Here is a 24,255-nt window from a genome sequence, read left to right as displayed (position 1 = left end):
AGTATTCTTTATAATTTTGCTCAAAATATCCAAATTTCATATATCCCAGAGGTTTGCCTTTAATGGGCACAGAATTTAGATCCGAAGAGATCACAGATAAAACCAGTATAAAGTGGATGATTAAGGGCTACACCTGCACTCAGGGAAGGTGCTGTCCTCCTGGTCTGGATGTTGTGATTCATAATAAGAAATATATATTTGGTGTTTGCCAGGGTTTCTGGCTCAGCGCCTAAACCCACTGGAATTTCCTAAGTGATGAGAATGATAAATGGGTTTTGTTATGTTAATGAGATGACATTTAGAAAGCACCCAGGTCACCAAAGGGTGGGGGCTGCTTTCCAGAAGACCCCATGTGGTGATTAGGGGATTAGCACTTTTTATCGGAACCCCCAGGTCCCCGGAAGGGGAGAGAATCTGGAGGTTGAACCCATCATCAATGTGTAATGAGTTAATCACGTCCCTGTAAAAAACAAAAAGGCTGGGGTTTGGACAGCTTCCAGGTTGGCGAACACATGGAGATTTGGGGAGATGCCTTTTGGAAAGGCATGCCCCTTCCCCATGCCTTGCCTTATGCATGTCTTCCATCTGGCTGTTCCTGAGGGACAGCCTTTTATAATACAGTGATACTCTAATAAGTAAAATGTTTCTCTGAGTTCTGTAAGCAAATTAATTGAATCCAAGAGGGGTCGTTGGAACCTCTGAGCTATAGTGGATCCCCCAGAAACACAGCTGACAACCTGGACTTGCGATTGCACCTGAAGTGGGGAAGGGGCTGTCTTGTAAGACAGAGCCCTGAACGTGTGGAATCGGAAGCTGTCCCTGAGTAGATAGTGTCAGGATTGTAAGACACCAGACTGGTCTCAGAAATTCCCTGGCGGTGTAGGGAAAACCCACAGACACATTGGAACTTGTACTAGAATCTTCCCACCCTTACCAGGCTACTGTCACCGCCAGCTGCGCCTGTGGGCCCCTACATTTGTAGGACCCCTCTAGGTTCAGAGCAGCCAAGCCGGGGAGGTCCTGTAGCCTTCAGGGAAACCAAAACAGTAGCAAGCATAGCTCATGTGAGGCTGACTTCTCTTCATTTACCACGTATTTATACTTCCCATAGCAAGTATAAATTGGATTGTTTTCCCATCATTCACTCTGGATTCTCCTGTCTTCAGAGGTCTGATTTACTTCGTGTGAACAACATTGGGCCACATCGCCATTACTAAGGGTGACCTGTTGCTTTCCCTCGGCCACACGCCATGAGCACAGAAGCCCTTCCAGGAAAAAAAAAATTTTTTTTTGTGATCACTTTCCCTAAGGCAGTTATATTGCAGCATCTGGCACTGGCTGGTTGGTTTGTTGGTTGGTTTTAATAGTCTCTACTCACAGCATTTCTAAGTAGAAAAATGACTATCTAATCTATGCTAATGTGAAGAGAGGAAAGGACTCGTCTTGCCCTACATCCCCGTTCTGGAAGGCTCACTTTAGTCCATATCTCACAGGACCATGTGAGATGAGTAACCTCAAGGAGAACGTGCCTTTGTCTTTTAAATTCTGCCAAGTAGGTGAGTGGTTCACAAAGTGTGATCCCAGGACCAGCAGTATCACCATCACTTGGGAACTTGTTACAGATGTAAATATCAGGCTTCAATCCAGACCTAGAGGGTCAGAGCACTGGGGGTGGGGCCATGTGTTCTGTGTTCCAAGGCCCCCCAAGAGATTCTGATGCAGGTTCCAGTTTGAGAAGCACCGAAGGAGGATATTCAGATAGAGAGGGAGGAGGAACGTCATTCACTTACAGCCAGTGATCAGGATCCTAAGGGAGCAGTCTGGATCAGGTCATTTTACTTTTTTTTTCTTATAAGGGCAACATATAATAATTTTTGTGTGTTTATGCCAATATAGGTTTTAGGGAAATAAGAGCCAATTTTCTTATTTGTACAAGTTGTATCCTAAGCTTATCTTCCCTAAGGTGTAAATTCAAAAATTAAACAGAAGGGAGGGAACTGAAAAATGCTCAATCATCCTTGTCACTGAAAAACCAAAAGAAAACTCTTGAACTGAAAAATACAATGTCTGAAATTTGAAATTCACAGGATAAATTTGCCAAATGTAAATTAGAGGGGAGAGAGTCACTGACTTGAAATAGATCAGTAGAAATGATCAAACAAGTCAGAGAAAAATGATGAAAAGACACTAACCTGTGACCTGTGGGACAAAAAAAAAAAATGTCTTGCATATATGTAGATGAAGTCCCAAAAGAGGAGAGGCGAAAATGGGACATACAAAACTTTTGAAGATATAATGGCTGATATTTCCCCAAGTTTGGTAAAAACATGATTTTGGGGCCTAACCACAGTCCTTCATCCTGTAGTGTCTATGGTGGCATTCCTGTCAGGATGGCAGACCTGAGTAGGGGCCAAAGGGGATGCAGACACACACAGAACTGGTGAAACAAACAGATAAAAAGCACCGTGAAACAAACCAGAAAACAAGTGCCCTTTTGTGACGTTAACATACAGCAGAGAGCCGAAATGCTCCGAAATGTACAGCTACAACGTCCTGAGGACCAAGGAAGTCAGTGGGATACCCCAAACAGCCCTTAACCTCATCATTGCAATTCTCTTTGGTGGGTGTGGTCTCCTGCGCACCAATCTGAGACCCGGCAGTGGGCTGCTGGGAAGCCATAAAAGGCCACGGCCTCTGCTGGCCTAGTCATTCCCTGAACCACTCCCCAGGCCTCCAGACCTGTGGCTCAGCCGGGAGGCTTGGATGAAATGGCAGGGGCAGCAAGTGGCAGGCAGCCTGGCCAGCAGAGAAAAGGTCTTTCCCACAGGGAAAATGGAAGGCTTTCCTCCGAGGAGAACCTGCCTCTAAAACAGAAGGGAGGAGATGCACACCCCTCAGAAAGACGGAGAGCAATAGGAAGCATTGAGACCCGAGAGGGCTGTCAGAGCAAAGGAGGTAAAATTCTAGGTTCTTTTTGCAGACATTTGTTTTAAGTGATGCTTGAGAGGGTTTGGGAGACACAAGATACTGGGCTAAGGAGCAAAGGAACAGGGGCCAGACGTGACATTCACACCACTGCAAGTGGTGAGAGAAACCCGAGGTGAAGTCCCGATTCCCTGTGACCCGGGGCTCTCTACCAGCTGTGCCATCCTTGGGGGCTGCACTTGAGGGAGGGTTTCCAGGGGCATGCCTGCCACGCAGCTCAGGAGCTGCCACAGTGACAGGAAAGACCCGGCCCTAGGGAGCTGCCCATGGAGGCTGTGGGGAGCAGGAGGAAACCAGAGCTTGGGGGACTTGGTGGAATGGAGGTGGGCGGAGCGGTGGGACTTGGAATCTCCTCTAATCCACTCTCCCCCACGTTCCAGAGGTAGGTCAGGGAACACTCACTCCTCTCCTCCTCTCCACCCACAGCGGTCACCAGGCACGAGCGGGGAGAAGCCCTGATGGCTCCCCCTGACAGTCTCCACCAAGGAAACGGACCTGGAGAAGAGAAGGTGAGGGGACGACCACCCCCAGCCCACCGGAGAGCTAAGGAGCAGCCTGACTCCTCCAGAGCAGGACTTCACCGCAGACGAGGTAGGTGTCTGCGCTGGGCCTCGGCAGAGGTGGGGATGTGAGGGAAGGACCTGAGGGGCAAGCCGAGCCCCCAGGGTGCTGAGAAAGACCCTGACCCCGGTGAGATGCCCCTGAAGGCAGAAGGGCTGAGAGCAAGGCATCCAGGACCTGGCCCCGGTTGCCAGCAGATCCTGGAAGAGGCCACCAGAGTCAGGCGTGGTGGGGTGTGGGGCGTCGGGTGGGGGAGTGGAGACAGGGAAGGGGCGATGGTGACCTTGACCCACGGAGCGGCGCGCATCACCTGAATCCCTCCCGTTCTGTCTCCCGCGCAGGTTCGGCCCACACTCCCTGGCGCCTCCACGGCAGGAGGACCCGGTCGCGATCGCCAGCGTGGGTCAGGAGCTGGGGACGCTGCCAGCACAAGCCGGCGGAGGCCCGGCCCCCCGCCCGCAAACGCCGTCGCGGAACCCTGTGGCCCGAAACCCGCGCGCCCCTGGCGGCGCTCACGTCCAATCTCTGCAACCAGATGGGCGCCCTGGAGGTGGTCCTGGGCGAGCTGCGGGCCCCGGGGGGCGCCTTCCTGCCGCTGTCCACCGGCCGCACGGAGCCCACGGCCGCGCAGCGCGCCTGGCTCGCCTGGCAGCTGGCGCACGCGGGCGCGGCCCTGCACTGGGCGCTGGCGGCGCTCGACTCCCTGCTCGCCGCGCGCTCCGGGCCCGCCGGCCCGCAGCCCTCCCCGCCCTGGGCGCCATCGCCTTAGGGGCGCACCCAGCTGCTCCCCGCCCTTCCCAGGGCCGCTCCCTTCCGCCCAAGAGACAGCCGGACTCCGCGCCGCCACCTCGCCGTGCAAGGCTCCGCGGCAGCGTCGTGTACCCGGAGGCGACGAGCTTCCCCCACAGCCGACAGAAATCCACTTGTCCCGGGAACGCTGTTCAGCACGCACCAGACATCAGCTCCTGCCGCATCCCAGCTCAGCGAGATGTGTCCCCGTGTCCAGAAGACAGGCAGCCAGGATGTGCATTCAGAGGAAAACAGTTCTGTTTTTCTGCGGTTCAGACTGCGAACCTTAGTGATGTGATTTGTGCCTTTTCATCCCTCCGTATTTTCCTGTTTCATGTGTAAAATGAAAGGAGAGAGAGATGGGGAAAGGACGATGAGGAGAAGGAGGAGGAGGACGAGACAGATAGATAGGTAGATAGATAGATAGAGATAGATAGATAGATTAGATGTTGGAGGTAGAGATAGATCGATTCCGGGGTAGGTTCCACTGCAAAGAACAATTGTCTGTCTTCGGGTTTGACCAGAGATTGGGTTTCTTCGAAGTTATGCTTAGAAACTTACCTTGAACAAACCTTTATATCAGATGAGCAATCTGGGTTCTAGGAGGGACTCTGTAGATTTTTGGTGTTGAAAGTAAATTTACATTTTTACTTATTATGGACCATTGTGTTTTCCATGTACTGCAATAAATTTTTTACTCTGGCAGTCCTTTGTCAGTGTGACTTTGTGAATGTGCTTACAAGTGTTCTGGTATTGTCCTGAATCCTTCCTTTACCCTTCATTTTCCTGTTTCCTTTCTCCACTGTATCCACTTTAAACCTGATTCCACAGCATGTAAGTGCATACATCAAGCAGATGTTCACAAATGTATTCGAACCCATGTTACCACCACTTCATCCTCAAGACACAGAATATTTCCGTCATGTGCAATCTTTATACCAACCAACCTGAAAATCTGAACTCATGTCTTTCTGAAAAGCAATTCCTTGGACATTATATGGAGCTTTGTGTCTCACTGATTTGACGTATTGTGCCTATCCATAAAGTTGTCCACTTGCATGGCATGGCCCTTCTTCAGTCTCTGAATAATATAGAACGATATGCATGGATGATGTGGGATGGGCTGCCAGGCAAGAGCCCTGGCAATGCGAACCATGTGAGTCAACGTCCTTTATACAGAAAATAGGCATTTTCTCCAAGGGAACCTGTCCCTTAAAGAGAAAGGAGAAGAATGAGGACACAATAATGGATGGAGCAAAGGAGGTTCTTGAGACCCAGGAGGGCTGTAGGGGAGATAAGGAAGGTTCCAGATTCTTCTTTGTAAAGATGAGAGTTGGCAAGTGGCACTAGGCTTTGCACATGCAATTATTCAATCTGTAATGCTGTCATAGTTAATTCTTGTTCATCCTTCAAATGTCAGCTGAAATGTCCTTTCTTCCTGGTAATTTACATAAATCTAAGTCTATAATCCATACTCTCATGGCACCATGTATCTTTTTTGAAGCACTTATCATAGTCCTAATATTGTGTGTGCTCATTTGAATACTACTCGTCTCCTCCCCTGCATCCTAAGCTCCCTGAATGGGACCCATGTTTCAATATTTTTCCCATTATTGTATCCACAATACCTGGCCTAGTACCTGGCACATTATAGATGTTCAATAGATATCTACAGGTGGAAAATGAATTATTGAATGCATGCATGAGAAAACATAGATAGGTGAGATCACACAGTTCTCTTAACTTTTCTGGACAAGTCTCACACAAAGTCCATTGGTAGGACATTTCCTAGAGACTATTGTAAGAAAGTCTTTATAGTCAAGAGCCAGACTACAGGCTAATGGAGGGAACAGAGTTTCTAAGTCAGGTACCTAAAATTGTGCAGATAGTAGAATCTCATGAGACCAGAAGAGGTAGTAGAGGTCATGGAAAGCAGAGACAATTTCCTGGGCTTTCTTTGATATGACAATTGTTTTACTCAGTTGAAAATGTCTGCACATACACAAAAACTCACATGTAAGTGTACAACCCACACACTGATCCTTACCATCTTGACAAAATTGATTCAAGTGTTAGATTCACTCTTTTCGGACTTCTGTGGCGGTCCAGTGGTTAAGACTCCACGCTTCCACTGCAGGGGACGCAGATTCCATCCCTGGTCAGGGAACTAAGATCTAGCATGCAGCGCAGTGTGGCCAAAAGGAAAAGAAAAAGAAGATTCACTCTTTCACTATTTATCCTGAGCCTGGAAACTGACAGACTCTGCCATGCCAAGAAATGATGGCACTTCTCTGGTAGATTGAAAGTTCCTTGTCACCATTCCATGACCTATTTTCACCAACCTCATTTATCTTCTTAATTTCTCTCCCCTCTTCCTTGCTTCTCTTCCTCCTCTTCAGTGCAGGGAATATCCATACCCTGCCTTTCCTATGCTTTTCCACCCACTTCTGTCTCTGAATACTGCCCCCTAAGGGCCATATGAGGATGATAAGTTAATTATTAGAATCAAGGTTTGGAGAACTGTTACAGTAGAGAACAGCATTTTGTTTATAGATAGGTTGGAATTTGTTTGGATTGGTGAGGAAACACTGATATTGTTAAAGCAAAGTCTGGAGAAACTGGACTGCCTCTCTTCTCTCACAGCTAGCTGGGATCAGATAGAAAGTAGAGTTATTTTTTTTAATGTAAGTAATGGACCTCTTTGGACTGTACTGTAAGGACAAAGTCAGGACTTTATCTGAGGAGGATGGGCGTCAACTGCTCACACGCAGAAGGCGAGGCTCAAAGATGCTCTGTCAGGGACACAGGGGAGGTGCTGTGTCTCCAGTAGATGAAGAGGAATCTCAATCACAATTATCCTTCAATTTTCGCTGAGTCCTTAGTTTTCTATTGCTGCAGAGCAAATTATCACTAATTACTGGATTAAAACAACACAAATTTATTATATCAGTGTTTCACGACATCAGAAGTCTGAGCATTGTATGGCTGGGCTCTGTTCAAGGGCACACAAAGTTGAAATCAAGGTGTTGGGTGATTGTGTCCTCATCTCGGGCTCCACTAGAGAAAGATATCCTTCCAAGCTCCCTCAGGTTTTTGTCAGAAACATTTGCTTTGCAGCTGTGGGCCTGAGGTCCATGTTGTCTTGCTAGTGGTAGACCAAAAAGCACTCTCAGTCCTCAGCCGCTGCTCTCAGGTCCTTGCCATGTGGCTCCTTCCACAGGCCTTCTCACATTTGGAATTTTGGAATTTCTGACTTCTGGAAGGGCCTAGCCACTTTTAAGGGCTCACCCAATTAAATCAGCCCCACCAAGATTATCTCCATTTTTATCAACTGATTTGGGATCTAATCATGGAAGTAATATTCCATCAAACCACAGGTTCCTCTTGCATTGAAAGTTAGGAGATCCCACAAAGGTATTACACTAGGGAGCAGAGTTAATGGGGGCCATATTAGGATTCTATGCATCATAATATTTACAACATACTTTGCTAGGCCCTAGAGTTGATGTCAGAAGACTAGGAAAGCATTGCTGGGCCTGGGGACCAACCCCCTTACCCTTTTCCTCAAAGGAAAGTGACCTTGCTTGAAATAATCCTTTGTTTTGTTTTTGACTCCCCTATCCCAGCCCCTTTCTGCCTTTAAAAGCTCCCCATTTTGTACAGCTCCTCAGATGGCCTTTCTGTTTGCTAGATAGGATGCTGCCCCACTGATGAATCGTTTAATAAAGCCAATTAGATCTTCTAATTTACTCTGTTGTATTTTGGGATTCTTTAGCACATATAAGTGGAAGGTGCAAAACAGGGTATGTTTGGCTCTGGAAAAAAGAACAATATATTTGTGATAACTTACCAGCCCTCTGCCTCATTGTAAATTCCACAAGGGTGAACAAAGGCTGTGTCTGAATCTCCAGTTTTCTCGTTAGCTAGCAAACCCAAGCAACTTAGTCTGCATATAGTATAAAAGCTCAACAAACAACTATTAAATGAACGAAGTTTGTACATGAACTGGCCCATTGGGAAACTATTTCTACTCCAATTGCTTGCTTATTTGGGTTTGATTATTTGGCTGAAACATCACCATCAAACTCTGGTTCTCACTGAGGATTGATGTATTCACTTAATCTGATGCTTCATGTTTTTTCATTGTTCTTATACCATAAATGAAAAGACATATATTTCAAAGATTAGCGTTCTCTCTCTATAAAACAATGGCATCTGCCCGATTGGGCTTTTTCTTCTTTTTCCCTCCAATTTCTCTCATTATCCCAGCTTTCTGGAGTCTGCGGTAGGCAGTGCGATTCCCGGTTTCCCCGCAGCTGGCTGCACTTACTGGGAAAAGCAACTCCAAATTCTGTCCTTAAGTGTTGAAACCTTTGAGCGCCGGGGGTGGGTTGTCAGGCACAGTGAAGCACTCTGCAGGGAGCAGTCTGCAAGCCAGGTTTTGCCCGCTTGCATTTCACCACTGCGAGACCATCTCAGCTGGCCGGGCCACCCACCTCTGAGCCCGTCGAGAGCGCCAGGTCCCCACTGTACGGCGGCGACTCGGTCAAGATGGCCGCGCCCGGGCGGATACCCAGGGGCGGCGCCATCGCAGCTGCCGAACTGGCAGAGGCCGCGCTCTGGGGGGCCGCCATGTCGGCCTCCGCCTGCGCCCTGATCCTGACAAAGCCAGAGACCGCGGACCGGAGGAGGAGTGTAGGGACGGCTGAACAGGCCGGGTGTCCCCTGGAGATGGCTGTGTCGGAACCCGGGGGCAGCGCCGCGGTGAGTGCGATGATGGGGAGGGGGGTCTGGTGGTCAGCTGCGGTCGTATCGGGCGTCAGTGACTGGAGGGTTACTGTAGTCTGTGAAGATAGGTGATTCGGGAATTGGAGTCGGTACTGGAGGGCCTCTTGCAGGGGTGGGGGGATGGTGTTAGCACACTCAGGGATCTATGGAGTAGTGCTCGGGAGGTGTCTGTGGAGTCCGTGACTGCTGCAGTTTGAGGAAATCGGTGTTTGAGGGATATGCGGTGACAGTGGTTGGAGGGGAGGGGTCTGTGGAGGTCCCTGGAAAGTCAGAGTTTGGGAGGCCATGGGGATCAGAAAAGGGGGCTTTGTGGTGTATCAAAGATTGGGGAGTCTGTGGGGGTCGCAACTGGGAATGTCTAGGGGAGCCAGTGATTACGGTGCCTTTGGTAGTTAGTTAGACTGGATTGTCCCGGGCTGCGTGCAGAGGTGCAGGGAGGTCCGTTACTAGCTTATTGCAGTAGTTAAAGCGAAGAGATGATGATGATGGTTTACAATAGGCCAGGATGTTGAAAGGCTCTTCTGCATCGATATAGAGATAGTGCAGGGCTGTGGTGAAAAGGGATCTGGTGTTAAAGTTTTCAGTGAATGAGGGAGGATGACTGTGCAGAAAAGTTGACATGAAAGACCTGAAACAGCTGTCCTTAGAAAGGTCTGATTGCAAGGTTAACCTTTGGCGAACATCCGAGAACTTAGATTTCAGGAGAGTTCCCACTATTCCCAGGAATTTTAAAAGTGGCTCACTGTTCCTAAACTATGGAAACAATGTGGTTTATGCTGAATGCCTGATTTCTTTCTGGGAATCTGGGACTTTTGTATATGCTAGGCAGAGAGTGCCTATTTGACCAACCCCTAAAAATGTTGTTTACCAAGCATTGGTAAACAACATTTTTTTAAATTGAAGTATAGTTGATTTACGATGTTGTGTTAGTTTCTGGTGTACAGCAAAGTGAAAAAAAATATATATATATACATATATTCTTTTTCATATTCTTTTCCATTATGGTTTATTACAAGACATTGAATATAATTCCCTGTGCTATACAGTAGGACCTTGTTGTTTATCTATTTTATATATAGTAGATTGTATCTGTGAATCCCAAACTCCTAATTTATCCCTCCTCCACCCCCTTTCCCCTTTGGTAATCTAAGTTTGTTTTCAATGTCTGTGAGTCTGTTTCTGTTTTGTAAATAAGTTCATTTGTGTCATATTTTAGATTCCACATATAAGTGATATCATATGGTGTTTGTCTGACTTACTTCACTTAGTATGATAATCTCTAGGTCCATCCATGTTGGTGAAAATGGCATTATTTCATTCTTTTATATGGCTGAGTGGTATTGCATTGTGTGTGTATATATATATGTATGTGTGTGTGTGTGTGTGTGTGTGTGTGTATATATATATATATATATATATATATATATATATATATATATACACACACACACACCACATCTTTATGCATTCATCTGTCAACAGACATTTAGGCTGTTTCCATGTTTTGGCCATTGTAAATATTGCTGTAGTGAGCATAGGGGTGCATGTATCTTTTCGAATTAGAGTTTTCATCTTTTCTGAATATATGCCCAAGAGTAGTGGGATTGCTGGATCCTATGACAACTCTATTTTTAGTTTCTTAAGGAGCCTCCGTACTGTTCTCCATAGTGGCTGTACCAATTTACATTCCTACCAATAGTGTAGGAGGGTTCCCTTTTCTCCACATCCTCTCCAGAATTTATTATTTGTAGACTTTTTAATGATGGCCGTTCTGACCAGTGTGAGGTAACACCTCATTGTAGTTTTGATTTGCATTTCTCTAATAATTAGCAATGTTGAACATTTTTTCATGTGCCTATTGGCCATCTTTATGTCTTCTTTGGAGAAATGTCCATTTAGGTCTTCTGCCTATTTTTTTATTGGGTTTTTTTTTAATTGAGTTCTATGAGCTGTTTGTATATTTTGGAAATTAAGCCCCTGTTAGTAGCATCTTTTGGTAAACAACATTTCATATGTGTTAGCACAACTCATTTCTGAAAGAATTAAGTATGTACTGTGTGACTCTACTGAGAGAGGACTCTTGAAAACTTGTTCCTGGCTTCCTGTGGACTTCACCTCATGCAGCTTTTTCCTTAGCTGATTTTGCACTGAATTCTTTTGCTGTGCTAAATCATAGCTATGAGTACAGCTATACGCTGAACCCTGTGAGTCCTCCTAGTGAATCATCGAACCAGACTATTAATGAGTTAAAGTCTGGTGATACTCTAAACAAGATAGGGATTTTGAAGGATGAGTGAAAAACTGTTGAAAGTATAATTTACTTCATTTTCAAGCCCTGAGGTACATGGGTTGGGGTGGAGGTGGGCAAACAACCTCCACGGGGATCACTGTAAGGGAACAGAGTCCTCAGGAGACAGGTAGGTTTTGGTTAAAGCAAGCAGGCAAAGGGAATGGCTAAAGAGGGTGAGCGTGTAGTGAAGTTTACTGGCAGTGATTAGAGTTTCTGTAAAAGCCACTGTTTGAGATTTCTGTTGGCATCAGTGACTGGAGATTGATAGGATTTGGGGTGATATCAGAGATGGAGATTGATATGTTCCACTGGTATCAATAGTTGAGGAGGGCTTCCCTGGTGGCACAGTGGTTGAGAGTCCGCCTGCCAATGCAGGGGACACGGGTTCCTGCCCCGGTCCGGGAGGATCCCACGTGCCGCGGAGCGGCTGGGCCCGTGAGCCATGGCCGCTGGGCGTGCATGTCCGGAGCCTGTGCTCTGCAACGGGAGAGGCCACAACAGTGAGAGGCCCACGTACCGCAAAAAAAAAAAAAAAAAAAAAAAAAAATAGTTGAGGAACCTGTGGGAATATGTAATCAGAGTGTTTGTGGGGCAAGTGACTGGGGAGATCTGTTGCTGTTAGTGATTGGGAGGTTTGTTGGGATCAGTAATTTTGGAATTATAGGCTTAGTGATTAGGAAGGGCCATGCTGGCTCAGTGATTGGGAGGCCAGTGACAATTAATGACAGGAGTTATAGGAATCAGTGACTGGACGTTTGTGAGGTCAGAGATTGGTGAGACATGCAGCTAATTTATTGGTGGTTTATGGTGGTCAGGGGTGATCTTTAAATGTTAAACAGACATGTTTGAATGTATACTTATCAGTTTCAGAATTCTCCAGTAGCTGCCTAATAAGAGGAGAAGTTTAACATGCTTTAATTTCTCCCCTGTCCCCAACCAGTTATATGCCTGCTTATTTTTCTTACATCATACCTCTTGATTTTAAGGTTACTTTTATAACAATTGCACAAGAATGTTATCAAGTTACTTGGATGTAACTAGACATTTTACTGGTTTTATTATTCATAGTTCTCTCTTGTATATGCTTAAGTCTTTCCCAATCTTGAAATCTTTATTCTGATCCAATTTTCCTTCTTTTAAAAATCATTCCTCTTCTTCTTCCCCTATCTCTCCTTTTCCTACCACATTCCCAGTTTCTCCCTCCCTCCTTCTCTTTATTTCTAAAGTACATAGGTAATATACTTTCTGCATCCTTACATGCCTAAAATACCTACTTTTGCTTCCAAACATAAATTATTTTTTGACTGGTCATAAAAACCAAGGGTCTCAATTCTTCTACCTCAGAACTCTATAAACACTACTCCATAGTCTTTAGTTACAGAAGAAAAGATGAAGACTGATTCTGGTTTGTTTGTTTGTTGTAATTGCCTTTCTCTCTGATAATCATAGGATTTTTTTTCAAAGTACCGTAGACTAAGTGGCTTATAAACAACAGAAATTTGTTTCTGACAGTTCTAGAGGCTAGTAGTCCGACATCGGGTCGGGATCTGGTGACAGCCCTCTTCCAGGTTTCAGACTTCTTGTTGGATCCTTACTTGGCAGAAAGCACAGAGACAGGAAGCAGGCTCTCTCATTGACTCTTATAAGGGCACTGATCCCATTTATGAGGACTCCCCTCTCATGAACTCATTGAATCCTAATTATCTCCCAAAGGCCCTATCTCCTAATATCATCACATTGGAGGGCAAGGTTTCAACAACGAATTGGGGGGACACAAACATAGAGTCCATTATAGGGACATTTCTTAACATGATTTTTGTCTCTCAAAAACAAAAATGCAAAAGTGGGTAAAAAAATAAGCCCCACGTATAACATTATGATCATCAGTGAATGGTCAAGGTAAGAGAAAGTCATTATTATCTTGTCTGCATCTTTCACTGATGTGGATAACATTGGACTGAACTAGGAATGTGCTATTACAGGGATCGGTAACATTCAAAGATGTGACTATGGCCTTTACCAAGAAGGAATGGGAGCAACTAGATCCTGCTCAAAAGAGCCTGTACAAGGATGTGATGCTGGAGAATTACAGCAACCTAGCCTCAATGGGTAAGGACAAAGTAATTCAAAGTGTGCCTACTGTGATGCCTTCTCTCTGAAGTCCTTGGATAAATTTATCCTTAATTTTTATGAATCAAAGAGTTTTAATCCCCTTTGGGTACTAGCTAGAATACTTGTGCTCCTGCCTTGAAAATGGAGGATCTACTCAGATGGGGTACATGGACATCTGCACTGTGAAATTCAGAAGCCATGTGTTCTTTTATCCTTTAAAAGCTCTGAAGCTTAAATGGTAGGGCTTGATTTCTGGAATGTTTGTTGTTCTAACACTCAATTTCTATCTTTTCTCATGAATAGGGTATCAAGCTCTCAAACCAGACATGATATCCAAGTTGGGAAAAGGAGAAGAGCCATGGCTGGGGAAGGGGAAAAGACCCAGACAAGGTGGTCTGAGTGAAATAACAAGACCCAAGGGAATAGGAGCCAATGGAAGTAAGTTCCTAGTTTTTTGGTGGTAACTTTGGAATTCTTTTTTTTCACATTTTTATTATTTATTAATTTTAAAAATATACATTTTTCTTTTTATTGAAGTATAGTTGATTTACAATATTGTGTTAGTTTGAGGCATACAGCAAAGTGATTCAGTTATACATACATATATTTTTAAAGATTCTTTTCCCTTATAGGCTATTGCAAAATATTGAGTATATTTCCCTGTGCTATACAGTAGGTCCTTGTTGGTTTTCTGTTTTATATACAGTAGTGTGTATATGTTAATCCCAAATTCCTAAATTATCCCTTCCTCCCATCTTTCCCCTTTGGTAACCATAAGTTTGTTTTCTATGTCTGTAGGTCTGCTTCTGTTTTGTACAGTTCATTTGTATCATTTTTTTTAGATTCCACATATAAGTGATATTGTATGATATTTGTCTTTCTCTGTCTGGTTTACTTCACTTAGTATGATAATCTCTAGGTCCATCCATGTTGCTGCAAATGGCATTGTTTCATTCTTTTTTATGGCTGAGTAATATTCCATTGTATAAATATACCACATCTTCTTTTTCCATTTATCTGTTGATGGACATTTAGGTTGCTTCCATGTCTTGGCTATTGTAAATAGTGCTGCAGTGAACATTGGGGTGCATGTATCTTTTCGAATTATGGTTTTCTCTAGATATATGCCCAGGAGTGGGATTGCAGGATCATGTGGTGGCTCTATTCTTAGTTTTTTAAGAAACCTCCATACTGTCTTCCATAGTGGCTGTACCAATTTACATTCCCACTAACAGTATTGGAGGGTTCCTTTTTCTCCACATCCTCTCCAGCATTTATTATTTGTAGACTTTTTGATGGCCATTCTGACTGGTGTGAGGTGATACCTCATTGTGGTTTTGATTTGCATTTCTCTAATAATTAGCAGTGTTGAGCATCTTTTCATGTGCCTGTTGGCCACCTGTATGTCTTCTTTGGAGAAATGTCTGTTTAGATCTTCTGCCCAGTTTTTGATTGCGTTGTTTTTTGCTTTTTTTTTTTTTTTTGCTATTGAGCTGTATGAGCTGTTTTTATATTTTGGAGATTAATCCCTTGTTGGTTGCATAGTTTGCAAATATTTTCTCCCATTCTGTAGATTGTCTTTTCATTTTGTTTATGGTTTCCTGTGCTGTGCAAAAGCTTTTAAGTTTAATTTGGTCCCATTTGTTTATTTTTGATTTTATTTCCATTACTCTAGGAGAAGGTCCAAAAAGATATTGCTGCAGTTTATGTCAAAGATTGTTCTGCCTGTGTTTTCCTCTAGGAGTTTTATAGTATCTGATCTTACATTTAGGTCTTTAATCCATTTTGAGTTTATTTTTGTGTATGGTGTTGGAGAATGTTCTAATTTCATTCTTGCACATGTAGCTGTCTAGTTTTCCCAGCACCACTTATTGAAGAGAACTGTCTTTTCTCCATTGTATATTCTTGCCTCCTTTATCATAGATTAATTGACCATAGGTACATGGGTTTGGAATTCTGTGAATAATTTATTCTTAAATTCATCTTATAGATCCTAGGAAGTAGCAGTAGAAAAATATCAAAATCTCCTGGGGGAAAAAGAGTTCAAACTCTTTTTCTCCAACCTTGGAGATTCTAATATCTCTTCCTTCTGTGAACCTGTCCACATGAGAGGTTCTCATAGGAGATTCACTGTAGTCGGGAGCCAGTGTGACTTATGGGGATTTGCTTATACTATTTGTATCAGTCAGCTTAGGCTAAGTTACATCCCATTAAAGAAGGACCCCAAAATCTTAGTGGCCTACAAAAAGAAAGATTTGTTTCTTGCTCAAGCTGCAGCCCCTTTCCACATTATCTTGTGACCTACACTGAAAGAGCAGTCCCTATTTGGCAAATTCTGGTCTCATTACAGAGGCAATGAAGAGGGAGTGAAACCATATGATGACTTAAAGTCACCGACTGGATGTGGTAGATATCTCTTTCTGCTTACATTTTATTGGTTCATTAGTCAGAGCAGATCACCTGGCCACTCCTGAGTTCAACTGGGTAGGAATGTATACTCCTTTCACAGGGAGGATTCAAATGGCCATGCAGTGGGCCTGGGAGGTGTAATCCACCAGGAACAATAATACAGTCTGCCATACCACTTGGGTTGTGGTAGGGAAAAAGGTGAAAAACAGGGCTCTAAACCTTGAGTACCGGACCATCAGATGCCTAACTGACCCTTCCATATAGCCATCTTTCCTCATCCTTGCTCTCTGTTGCTCAGTTTTGAGAAAGAGCAGTGAACGCTTTTAGCTGTTTTCTTAAGTAATCCCATTCCTGCTTACCTCTCTAAAGCAATGCTTTTTAAAATTATCCTCCCTTTTCCTAGTATCCTCAGCTTTTCTCCCTTCGTCCACCCACACTCTTAGACCCCATAGTATCAAATTTCTCTCCTTAGAGATTCAAGCATTCTTAAATCTGTCCCTATCCAGATCTCTTGGCGTGATCCTCCTGCCCCTCATTACTTTCCATTTCCCCCCTTTCACTGTGAAGTGCTCTAGACCTGTGGTCTATACCATCAACATTATTTCCATTTTCTCCCTAACCCTTGCAGTCAAATTCCATAGGATCCATGCCTCTAACAATTTCTGACTTTAAAGTCAGCAGTGGTAACCTTCCAGTGCATATTTTAATAGTTTTGATCAGCCTGAAATTCTTGCCCACCTAGCTCGAATTATACCACTTGAATCTGATTGTATCGTTTAAGTGTTCCTTTACCAATTTTTTCACCAGATTCTCTTCTTTCTCACTTTGTTGAAGTATCCCTAAGGTTTTGTCTTCTACTATCTATTCTTTTTTTATTTTTATTTTAATTTTTATTTTATTTATTTATTTATTTTTTTTGCGGTACGCGGGCCTCTCACTGTTGTGGCCTCTCCCGTCGCGGAGCACGGGCTCTGGACGCGCAGGCTCAGTGGCCATGGCTCGCGGGCCCAGCTGCTCCGTGGCATGTGGGATCCTCCCGGACCGGGGCACGAACCCGTGTCCCCTGCATTGGCAGGCGGACTCTCAACCACTGCGCCACCAGGGAAGCCCCTATTCTTTTTTTAAATTCTGTTTCCCTCAAAGGAATAATCTACTGTGTAAATACAAGCTATTTATTCTGTACTGGTGACTTCCAAGATAAATTTATCTTGTCCAGATAAATCTTCAATTCCTTTGTCTTATATTTTACCTCCTTACAGGATAGCTTATTCTCAGATGGTCAGAAACTGAAAGCTTTATCTTTCTTTCTAAATTAGAGCTTCCTTCCACCTTCCTTGTTTTTATCAGGGTCAGATTTTAGGCCTGTCTGCCATGGAGTTCCCATGAATCCTTGCTCTCTGCCTTCCCTCTTACTATTCTTTCCTCAGTTCCTGATTTTTTTCCCCCCTCAGTTCTGACTGACATCACCCAAATTAGATTCATATTGTCCCATACCTAAATTGCTCCAATTCTTAGGTAGATTATTAAATCCCCCCTTTAAAAAATTCATCTTAGATGTTGCCACCAAACATTAAAATATTCAGTTATTATATATCACTGCAGTCCCCAAATTAGCAGAATATCCACAATATCTTTTTCAGTTTCTTCTAACATTGAATTTTTCAAGACTCCATGAATTTCCCAAAACCAGAGGGACCAGTCCTTCAAATGACAAATGAAGAGACTTCATAGAGTTTTCTTTGTTTGTTTGTTTTTGTTTGTTTATTTTATTTTATTTATTTATTTTTGGCTGCGTTGGGTCTTTGTTGCTGCGCGCAGGCTTTCTCTAGTTGCGGTGAGCAGGGGCTACTCTTCATTGCTGTGTGCAGGCTTCTCATTGCGGTGGCTTGTCTTGTTGCAGAGCACAGGCTCTAGGCTCCTGGGCTTCAGTAGTTGTGGCATGAGGGCTCAGTAGTTGTGGCTCGCGGGCTCTAGAGCGCAGGCTCAGTAGTTTCAGTGCACGGGCTTAGTTGTTCCACGGCATGTGGGATCTTCCGGACCAGGGCTCAAACCCGTGTCCCCTGCATTGGCAGGCGGATTCTCAACCACTGAGCCACCAGGGAAGTCCTTCATAGAGTTTTTGATCCATCCATTAGTGTCTCCAGTTTTGGCCGTCTTCACTTTTCTCGCTGATACTTGGTGTTACAACTAAAAAATAATCCTGAGTCATTTAATACATACATTTTTGTCATTGCTACAGTGACTCTATTCTTGGCTCAGGTTCTTCTATCGTCCTTGAAGTTTCTTCAAGGAGGGACTATTCTATTCCCTCCAATGATACGCTGGGTCTAATGAGCTCCATGCTTCAGTTTCTGAAGTTACAGTCATTTTAGCTTAAAATTCATGTCTTAGTTACTGTCTCAGATTCAGGACAAGCTTATAGCCTTAATTACATGCTCTGCCAGACCCAGCTCTCTCGTAGTATTACCCTATTATTATACCAGTTCACTAGTTCAGAGCCTCCTCCCCTCCCTCATGGTAAATTTCTCTTGTGGTGCTTTATATCTTTTCCAGCTGGCCAATGTCAGTTGGAACCAGCCCAAATCATCATAATAAGAGGTTCTTATAATGTTACACCTCAAGGGGAAAGGTTTGAGTTTTGATCCCTTTCTTCCCAGAAGGAGATTTGCCTCCATCCTCCCCAGCATCCTTGGACATTGGAAGATTCAGCCTTGTCATGCTACATAAAAGTTCTTGTTATACTCTTTCTCTCAGGATGCTTGCATCACTTAAAATTTCCTAGATGAAAAAACAGCTGGCAACTCCAATTCTTCCTACTATAAGTATAACACTACTTTATGTATACTTATAAAAATTGATCTACTCCATGGGAACTAATCTCTTAAAAGTTCTCCATAAAAGTAATAGTATTTCCCAGCTATATATTCAAACACCATAACTCTTTTCTGTTTGAACTCAGTTTTCACTTTATCCATGTAATGTTCTTTTACTAGTAAAACAACTATTCACTTTTTATCTCTTTCTTTCTGAGGTCATGGGGACTCTTATATCTGCTTCTCTCTTTGAGTCTCTTTGATTCCTATCCTGAAGCTTTTTCTGTTTTTCCATGTCCATAGCTGAAAAAGGCCACCCCCCAAATGGTAGTCCTAGCTTCTGAATTGTTTGGTTTTTACATATGTAACGTCCATATCTAGCTAACAGAAGTCTTCAAGTTTCAATTCTAAGTTCTTAGGAGAATTGTTGAATAGCTGGAGCCTGGTGTTTACCACTGTCCGATCAATTGTTTTCAAGGAGAAGTTGGATCATACACTACAAACATGGCTGCCTACATCTGTCAATGTGGGTGGTGGTCTCAGAGAAGGGAAGCATAGATTGAGAAGATATCTCAAAATGTATAATTGTATAATGTGTGGAGGAAAGAATGTGAGCAATCACTTAGAGTTAGGAATTAGCTTAAAATTTATAATTGGCAATTAGAGTGACCTGACAGGAAGGTGTGCTCCATAGCAAACTATTGGAAAACAAGTGTGTGTGTACACTGTAAATCCAAATGGTGTAAAGTTTATTTGCCATTATCAAACTTTATAATATGGTTAAAACATCAGGTAACTCATAGAAACTGTGGGATGTTTCTTACTACAGGAATTGCATTATTATATTAATCATGGGTGGTAGCAGTGGAACATCCTTTCCTGCTAATCCCTCAGTCATCTATATGCTGTTCAGTACTCTTTGATGGACTTACCTTATTTTCTCTTATTTTGGCTCTTTGGGGAGCAATAACAAAATTTTACTTGAGCTATCCTAAGTAAATGGAGGAATTTATTATAAGGCTTCTTGTAACCTAAGGGGTGATACTTCAGCTGGGGACTAGAACCAGTACTGGGAAGCCATTAGGAACTGGGATTATGCAAATGGTCTCTTTGAGGACACATGATCTTACATCTCTGCTTTTCTTTGGATGTATGCTTTATTCTTTGTACTGATGAACTTTCTGTTTACATAGGGAAAATGTGGCTTTGTAGTACTTGTCTTATATCATTTTTAAATTTAGCACCCAGTGGAGACTAACTAGAGTCTAAGTTTTTAGGAGACATACTCTTATTGGACATCTTGGCTGGAGCCAGCTGTCTCCAACCGTGACTATGGAGAGTTGGATGAATATAGATGGGCTGTAAGAGCCAAATACTATTGGTGGATTGGCAGTTATTAAAGCTGGGCAGCTTGGGCTGAGGAGAGACTTCAAAAAGTGTCAACAACAATTACAAGCTTTTAACTTCATCTGTTTTTTATTCACTGCTCCTTGTGTTTATTTCATCTTTTATCCCAGGTTGCAAGGTCATATTTATAAACAGCCAAAGCCTTTTTCTAATCACTATTGTCAATTTTCTTTTCCTGTTTTTACTACAGCACTTTCCCCCTCAAGTCCAAAAAGACAGGGACACTTGCACTTGATATTTCATTCACTTTAGGATACTAGGCTTGAATAAAGATTCAGCCCCATAACAAGGCATTTCTTTATAAGTTGTATTCCAAAATATAAGAGTGCAAAGATTCACAAGAATGTCTCATTGAATTCCACTTTAGAAGAAGTCCAGCAAGATGATGACCAGCTAAAGAACCACCAGGAATCTCAAAACAAACTCCTTAGGGAAGTTGCTTTCAAGAAAACAACTCTGACTAAGAAAAAGGGCCATGAATGTAGTTCTTTGCGGAAAAAAAATGTGAGTACAAAATATGTTCCTTCAAAAAAAAAGCTTCTTAAATTTGATTCACATGGAAAGAATTTAGACTTACCTGGTCATGTAAGAAATTATGTAGAAAAGAAACCTGATGTAGCTAAAGAGCGTACGAAATCATTCAGCCATAGCTTATCTGATACAAAGAAAGACAAAAATCAAACTGGAAAAAAATGTGAGAAATTACCCAACCATAGCTCATCTAATAGGCCTGACAAAACTCAAACTGGCAAGAAACATACTGAACAGGACAAAATTCAAACTGGAGAAAAACATAAGGAATCATCCAGCCATAGCTCATCTCCTACTAAGCGTGACAAAACTCAGAATAAAGTGAAACCATATGAATGTAATGAATGTGGGAAGGTTCTTAGCCACAAACAAGGACTCGTTGACCATCAGAGAATTCATACAGGTGAGAAACCATATGAATGTAATGAATGTGGGATAGCCTTTAGCCAAAAATCACACCTTGTTGTGCACCAGAGAACTCACACTGGAGAAAAACCATATGAGTGTATTCAGTGTGGCAAAGCCCATGGTCATAAACATGCCCTCACTGACCATCTGAGAGTTCATACTGGGGAAAAGCCCTATGAATGTACTGAATGTGGGAAAACCTTCAGACATAGCTCAAACCTTATTCAACATGTGAGATCTCATACAGGCGAGAAGCCCTATGAATGTAAGGAATGTGGAAAGTCCTTTAGGTATAACTCATCTCTTACGGAACATGTGAGAACTCATACAGGTGAAATACCATACGAATGTAATGAATGTGGAAAAGCCTTTAAGTATAGCTCATCCCTTACTAAACATATGAGAGTTCATACAGGTGAGAAACCCTTTCAATGTAGTGAATGTGGGAAAGCTTTCAGCAAGAAGTCGCACCTCATTATACATCAAAGAACTCATACTAAAGAGAAACCCTATAAATGTAATGAATGTGGAAAAGCCTTTGGACATAGCTCATCTCTTACTTACCATATGAGAACTCATACAGGTGAAAGTCCTTTTGAATGCAATCAGTGTGGGAAGGCTTTCAAGCAAATTGAAGGTCTTACTCAACATCAGAGAGTTCATACTGGGGAGAAGCCCTATGAATGTAATGAATGTGGGAAAGCCTTTACCCAAAAGTCACACCTCATTGTACATCAGAGAACTCATACTGGGGAGAAACCCTATGAATGTAATGAATGTGGAAAAGCATTCAATGCAAAGTCACAACTTGTTATACATCAGAGATCCCACACTGGAGAGAAACCTTATGAATGTAATGAATGTGGAAAAGCCTTCAAACAAAATGCATCCCTTACTAAACATATGAAAACTCATTCAGAAGAGAAATCTCATGAGTGAAATTAGTGTGGGAAATCTGAACTAAAGGTTTTATTTAATCTTAGAAGTATTCTAACTTTAAAGAATGTTAGAAAGCTTTTAACAAGAAGTCACACCTCGTTACACATGAGAGAATTTGAAAATGAGTCATCACATGGAAGAAATGGGTGGAGAGTTTAAACCTTTTATATAAAATATTGTTTTAAAAATAATTATTATAGGGCTTCCCTGGTGGCGCAGTGGTTGAGAGTCCACCTGCCAATGCAGGGGACACGGGTTTGTGCCCCGGTCTGGGAAGATCCCACATGCCGTGGAGCAGCTAGGCCCGTGAGCCATGGCCGCTGAGCCTGCGCGTCCGGAGCCTGTGCTCCGCAATGGGAGAGGCCACAACAGTGAGAGGCCCGCGTACCACACACACAAAAAATTATTATAAATGATCTATATATTCAGATTGAATATAAAGCTTTTAAAATTGTTAAAAATTGAATAATCAGAGCACTAGAGAAACAAATTACATTTTCTGACAATTCCTGAGTTGCTTGAGGGTTGTGTACGTAAGCACCACATACGAGAATTGAATTTGCATATCTGTTTATTGCCATGTATAAATGTGTGTGACCATTGGTATGAGTTTCATCTTTGATGCTATCATGCAGCTCTTCTTAATGTCTTTGCTAGTCCCTGCGTCAGCAGAAAACTTTATAAAAGGGTTATTATCTATGTGAAAAAAATGTTAACACAAAATTAAGAGAAAATGAAAGAAATCAGCTGAGAACACACAGGTGCTGGTAGGGAATGCTATCCAAGATATATTGTTGAGTGAAAAAAGCAGGTTGCTCAACTGTGTATATAGTTTGTTCCCACTTGTGTACAAAAGGGTGTGTGTGTTTTCCTGTCTGTCTGTGTGTATGTATGTATGTATTTGTGTATATATACGTATATTTATATGTGAGTAGATTGGTTTGAAAAATTACAAAAGAAACTTAGTGGTTGCCATTGGGCACAGGACTACAGGAATGGGGTCTGGGATGGGAGGGAGACCTCCTTTTTATTGTATACTCTTTAAATTTTTAAATCATGTACATATACTATTTTCACAATTAAAATCCTTTTAATATGTATAAATCAATACTAATGAAAATTTTCACTGAACCTACTCCATGATGTCATTTGACAAAGTAAGAGTTTCTATGCTTATTCATGAATGAGGATATGGTATTAAATTTGATATTGAATTCACAAAGGCTTTTCCTATCAAACATGTTCTTTCATTAAAATAATGAATTACAACTATAACTCAGCACTGTGCTTCTTTTATTCATCATATTTTTAAAGACTGAAGGTGAACTGTGATTGCAGCTGAATGAAAATGATTTTCTGCACAATCACTCTATTTTATCTCATATTCAAAGTGCTTATACACAAATACCTCAATCTGGGATTTCAAATGTATTGCAACAAATGGCACTACTTCCTGTTCTTGCCCAATAGCAGACCTTGTTAATGTATCACTACACTCTTTCTGAGTGAATCTAGACTTGGCCTCAGAATCATTCTTAAGCATGCATTCCAGAAGATACTGTTAATCAATTTGGGTTTGCACAGGAAACCTATTTTCCTATTTTTACTCATGAGTCATAGATTAAAAAATACAGCTAAACTGTTCTAAAATTTAAGTTGTTACAATAAAAACAGTAACATAAGGACAAAAATGGTTTTGTAATATAAGGTAATAATAATATTTGATATGTATGTCACCTTTTACATTTTTCACAGCACATTCACTGCATTACCTGATTTATTCCTCAGAATAAACATATAAGTTGGTAGGAAAGACTTGTCTAGTCATGGTCAATACTTCTCAATAAATATTTCACCTAGATACTAGCCTAGCATAATTATGGACCCTCAACCATATGTGATTAAATGCCATCTTTGCAAATATTTCCTATTCCAATGCCTGCCTTCTTGAACTCATTTTGGAGAATTAAAAAGTATGAATATTTAGAATGGAACGTGTGCATGTGTGTATGCACGTGTGCACATACATGTATTGAAAGATTAACTCACGGATATTATGCTCTCATTACCAAGTAACATTTACTGTCAGGGAAGAAAATGAAATGTGAAAGCCATTTCCATCAGTAATTTATTACCAGGTGAAAATCTAGCACTATGCATAGAATGAATCATCACTGTCCAGAGCTGTAGAAAATCTGTATTTTGTAGAAGAATAAAACAGTT

The 24,255-nt window shown here is 42.4% G+C and overlaps 1 protein-coding gene across 4 annotated transcripts in view; it reads left to right on the top strand.

The window, feature by feature from the left end:
* ZFP37 (ZFP37 zinc finger protein) overlaps positions 1–23,248 on the top strand; it is a 48,595-nt gene extending 25,347 nt beyond the window's left edge. For 3 of the 4 annotated variants that reach the window (XM_081237817.1, XM_081237815.1, XM_081237816.1), the window contains 3 exons: positions 13,396–13,522; positions 13,829–13,963; positions 20,522–23,248. In XM_081237817.1, coding sequence (XP_081093943.1) covers positions 13,423–13,522; positions 13,829–13,963; positions 20,522–22,032 — 1,746 coding nt within the window. In that variant the 5' untranslated portion in view covers positions 13,396–13,422 and the 3' untranslated portion in view covers positions 22,033–23,248. Of the gene's footprint in view, positions 1–8,944; positions 9,100–13,395; positions 13,523–13,828; positions 13,964–20,521 lie in introns of those variants that run through there. The other variant, XM_081237814.1, reaches the window with a different exon arrangement.
* The last annotated feature ends 1,007 nt before the right edge of the window (positions 23,249–24,255 follow it).

Source organism: Mesoplodon bidens (assembly GCF_964165515.1).
Source record: "Mesoplodon bidens genome assembly, chromosome: 6".
Lineage (NCBI taxonomy): Eukaryota > Metazoa > Chordata > Mammalia > Artiodactyla > Ziphiidae > Mesoplodon > Mesoplodon bidens.
The sequence above is the reverse complement of the archived record's forward strand: the minus strand, read 5'-3'. Positions and strand labels throughout refer to the sequence as shown.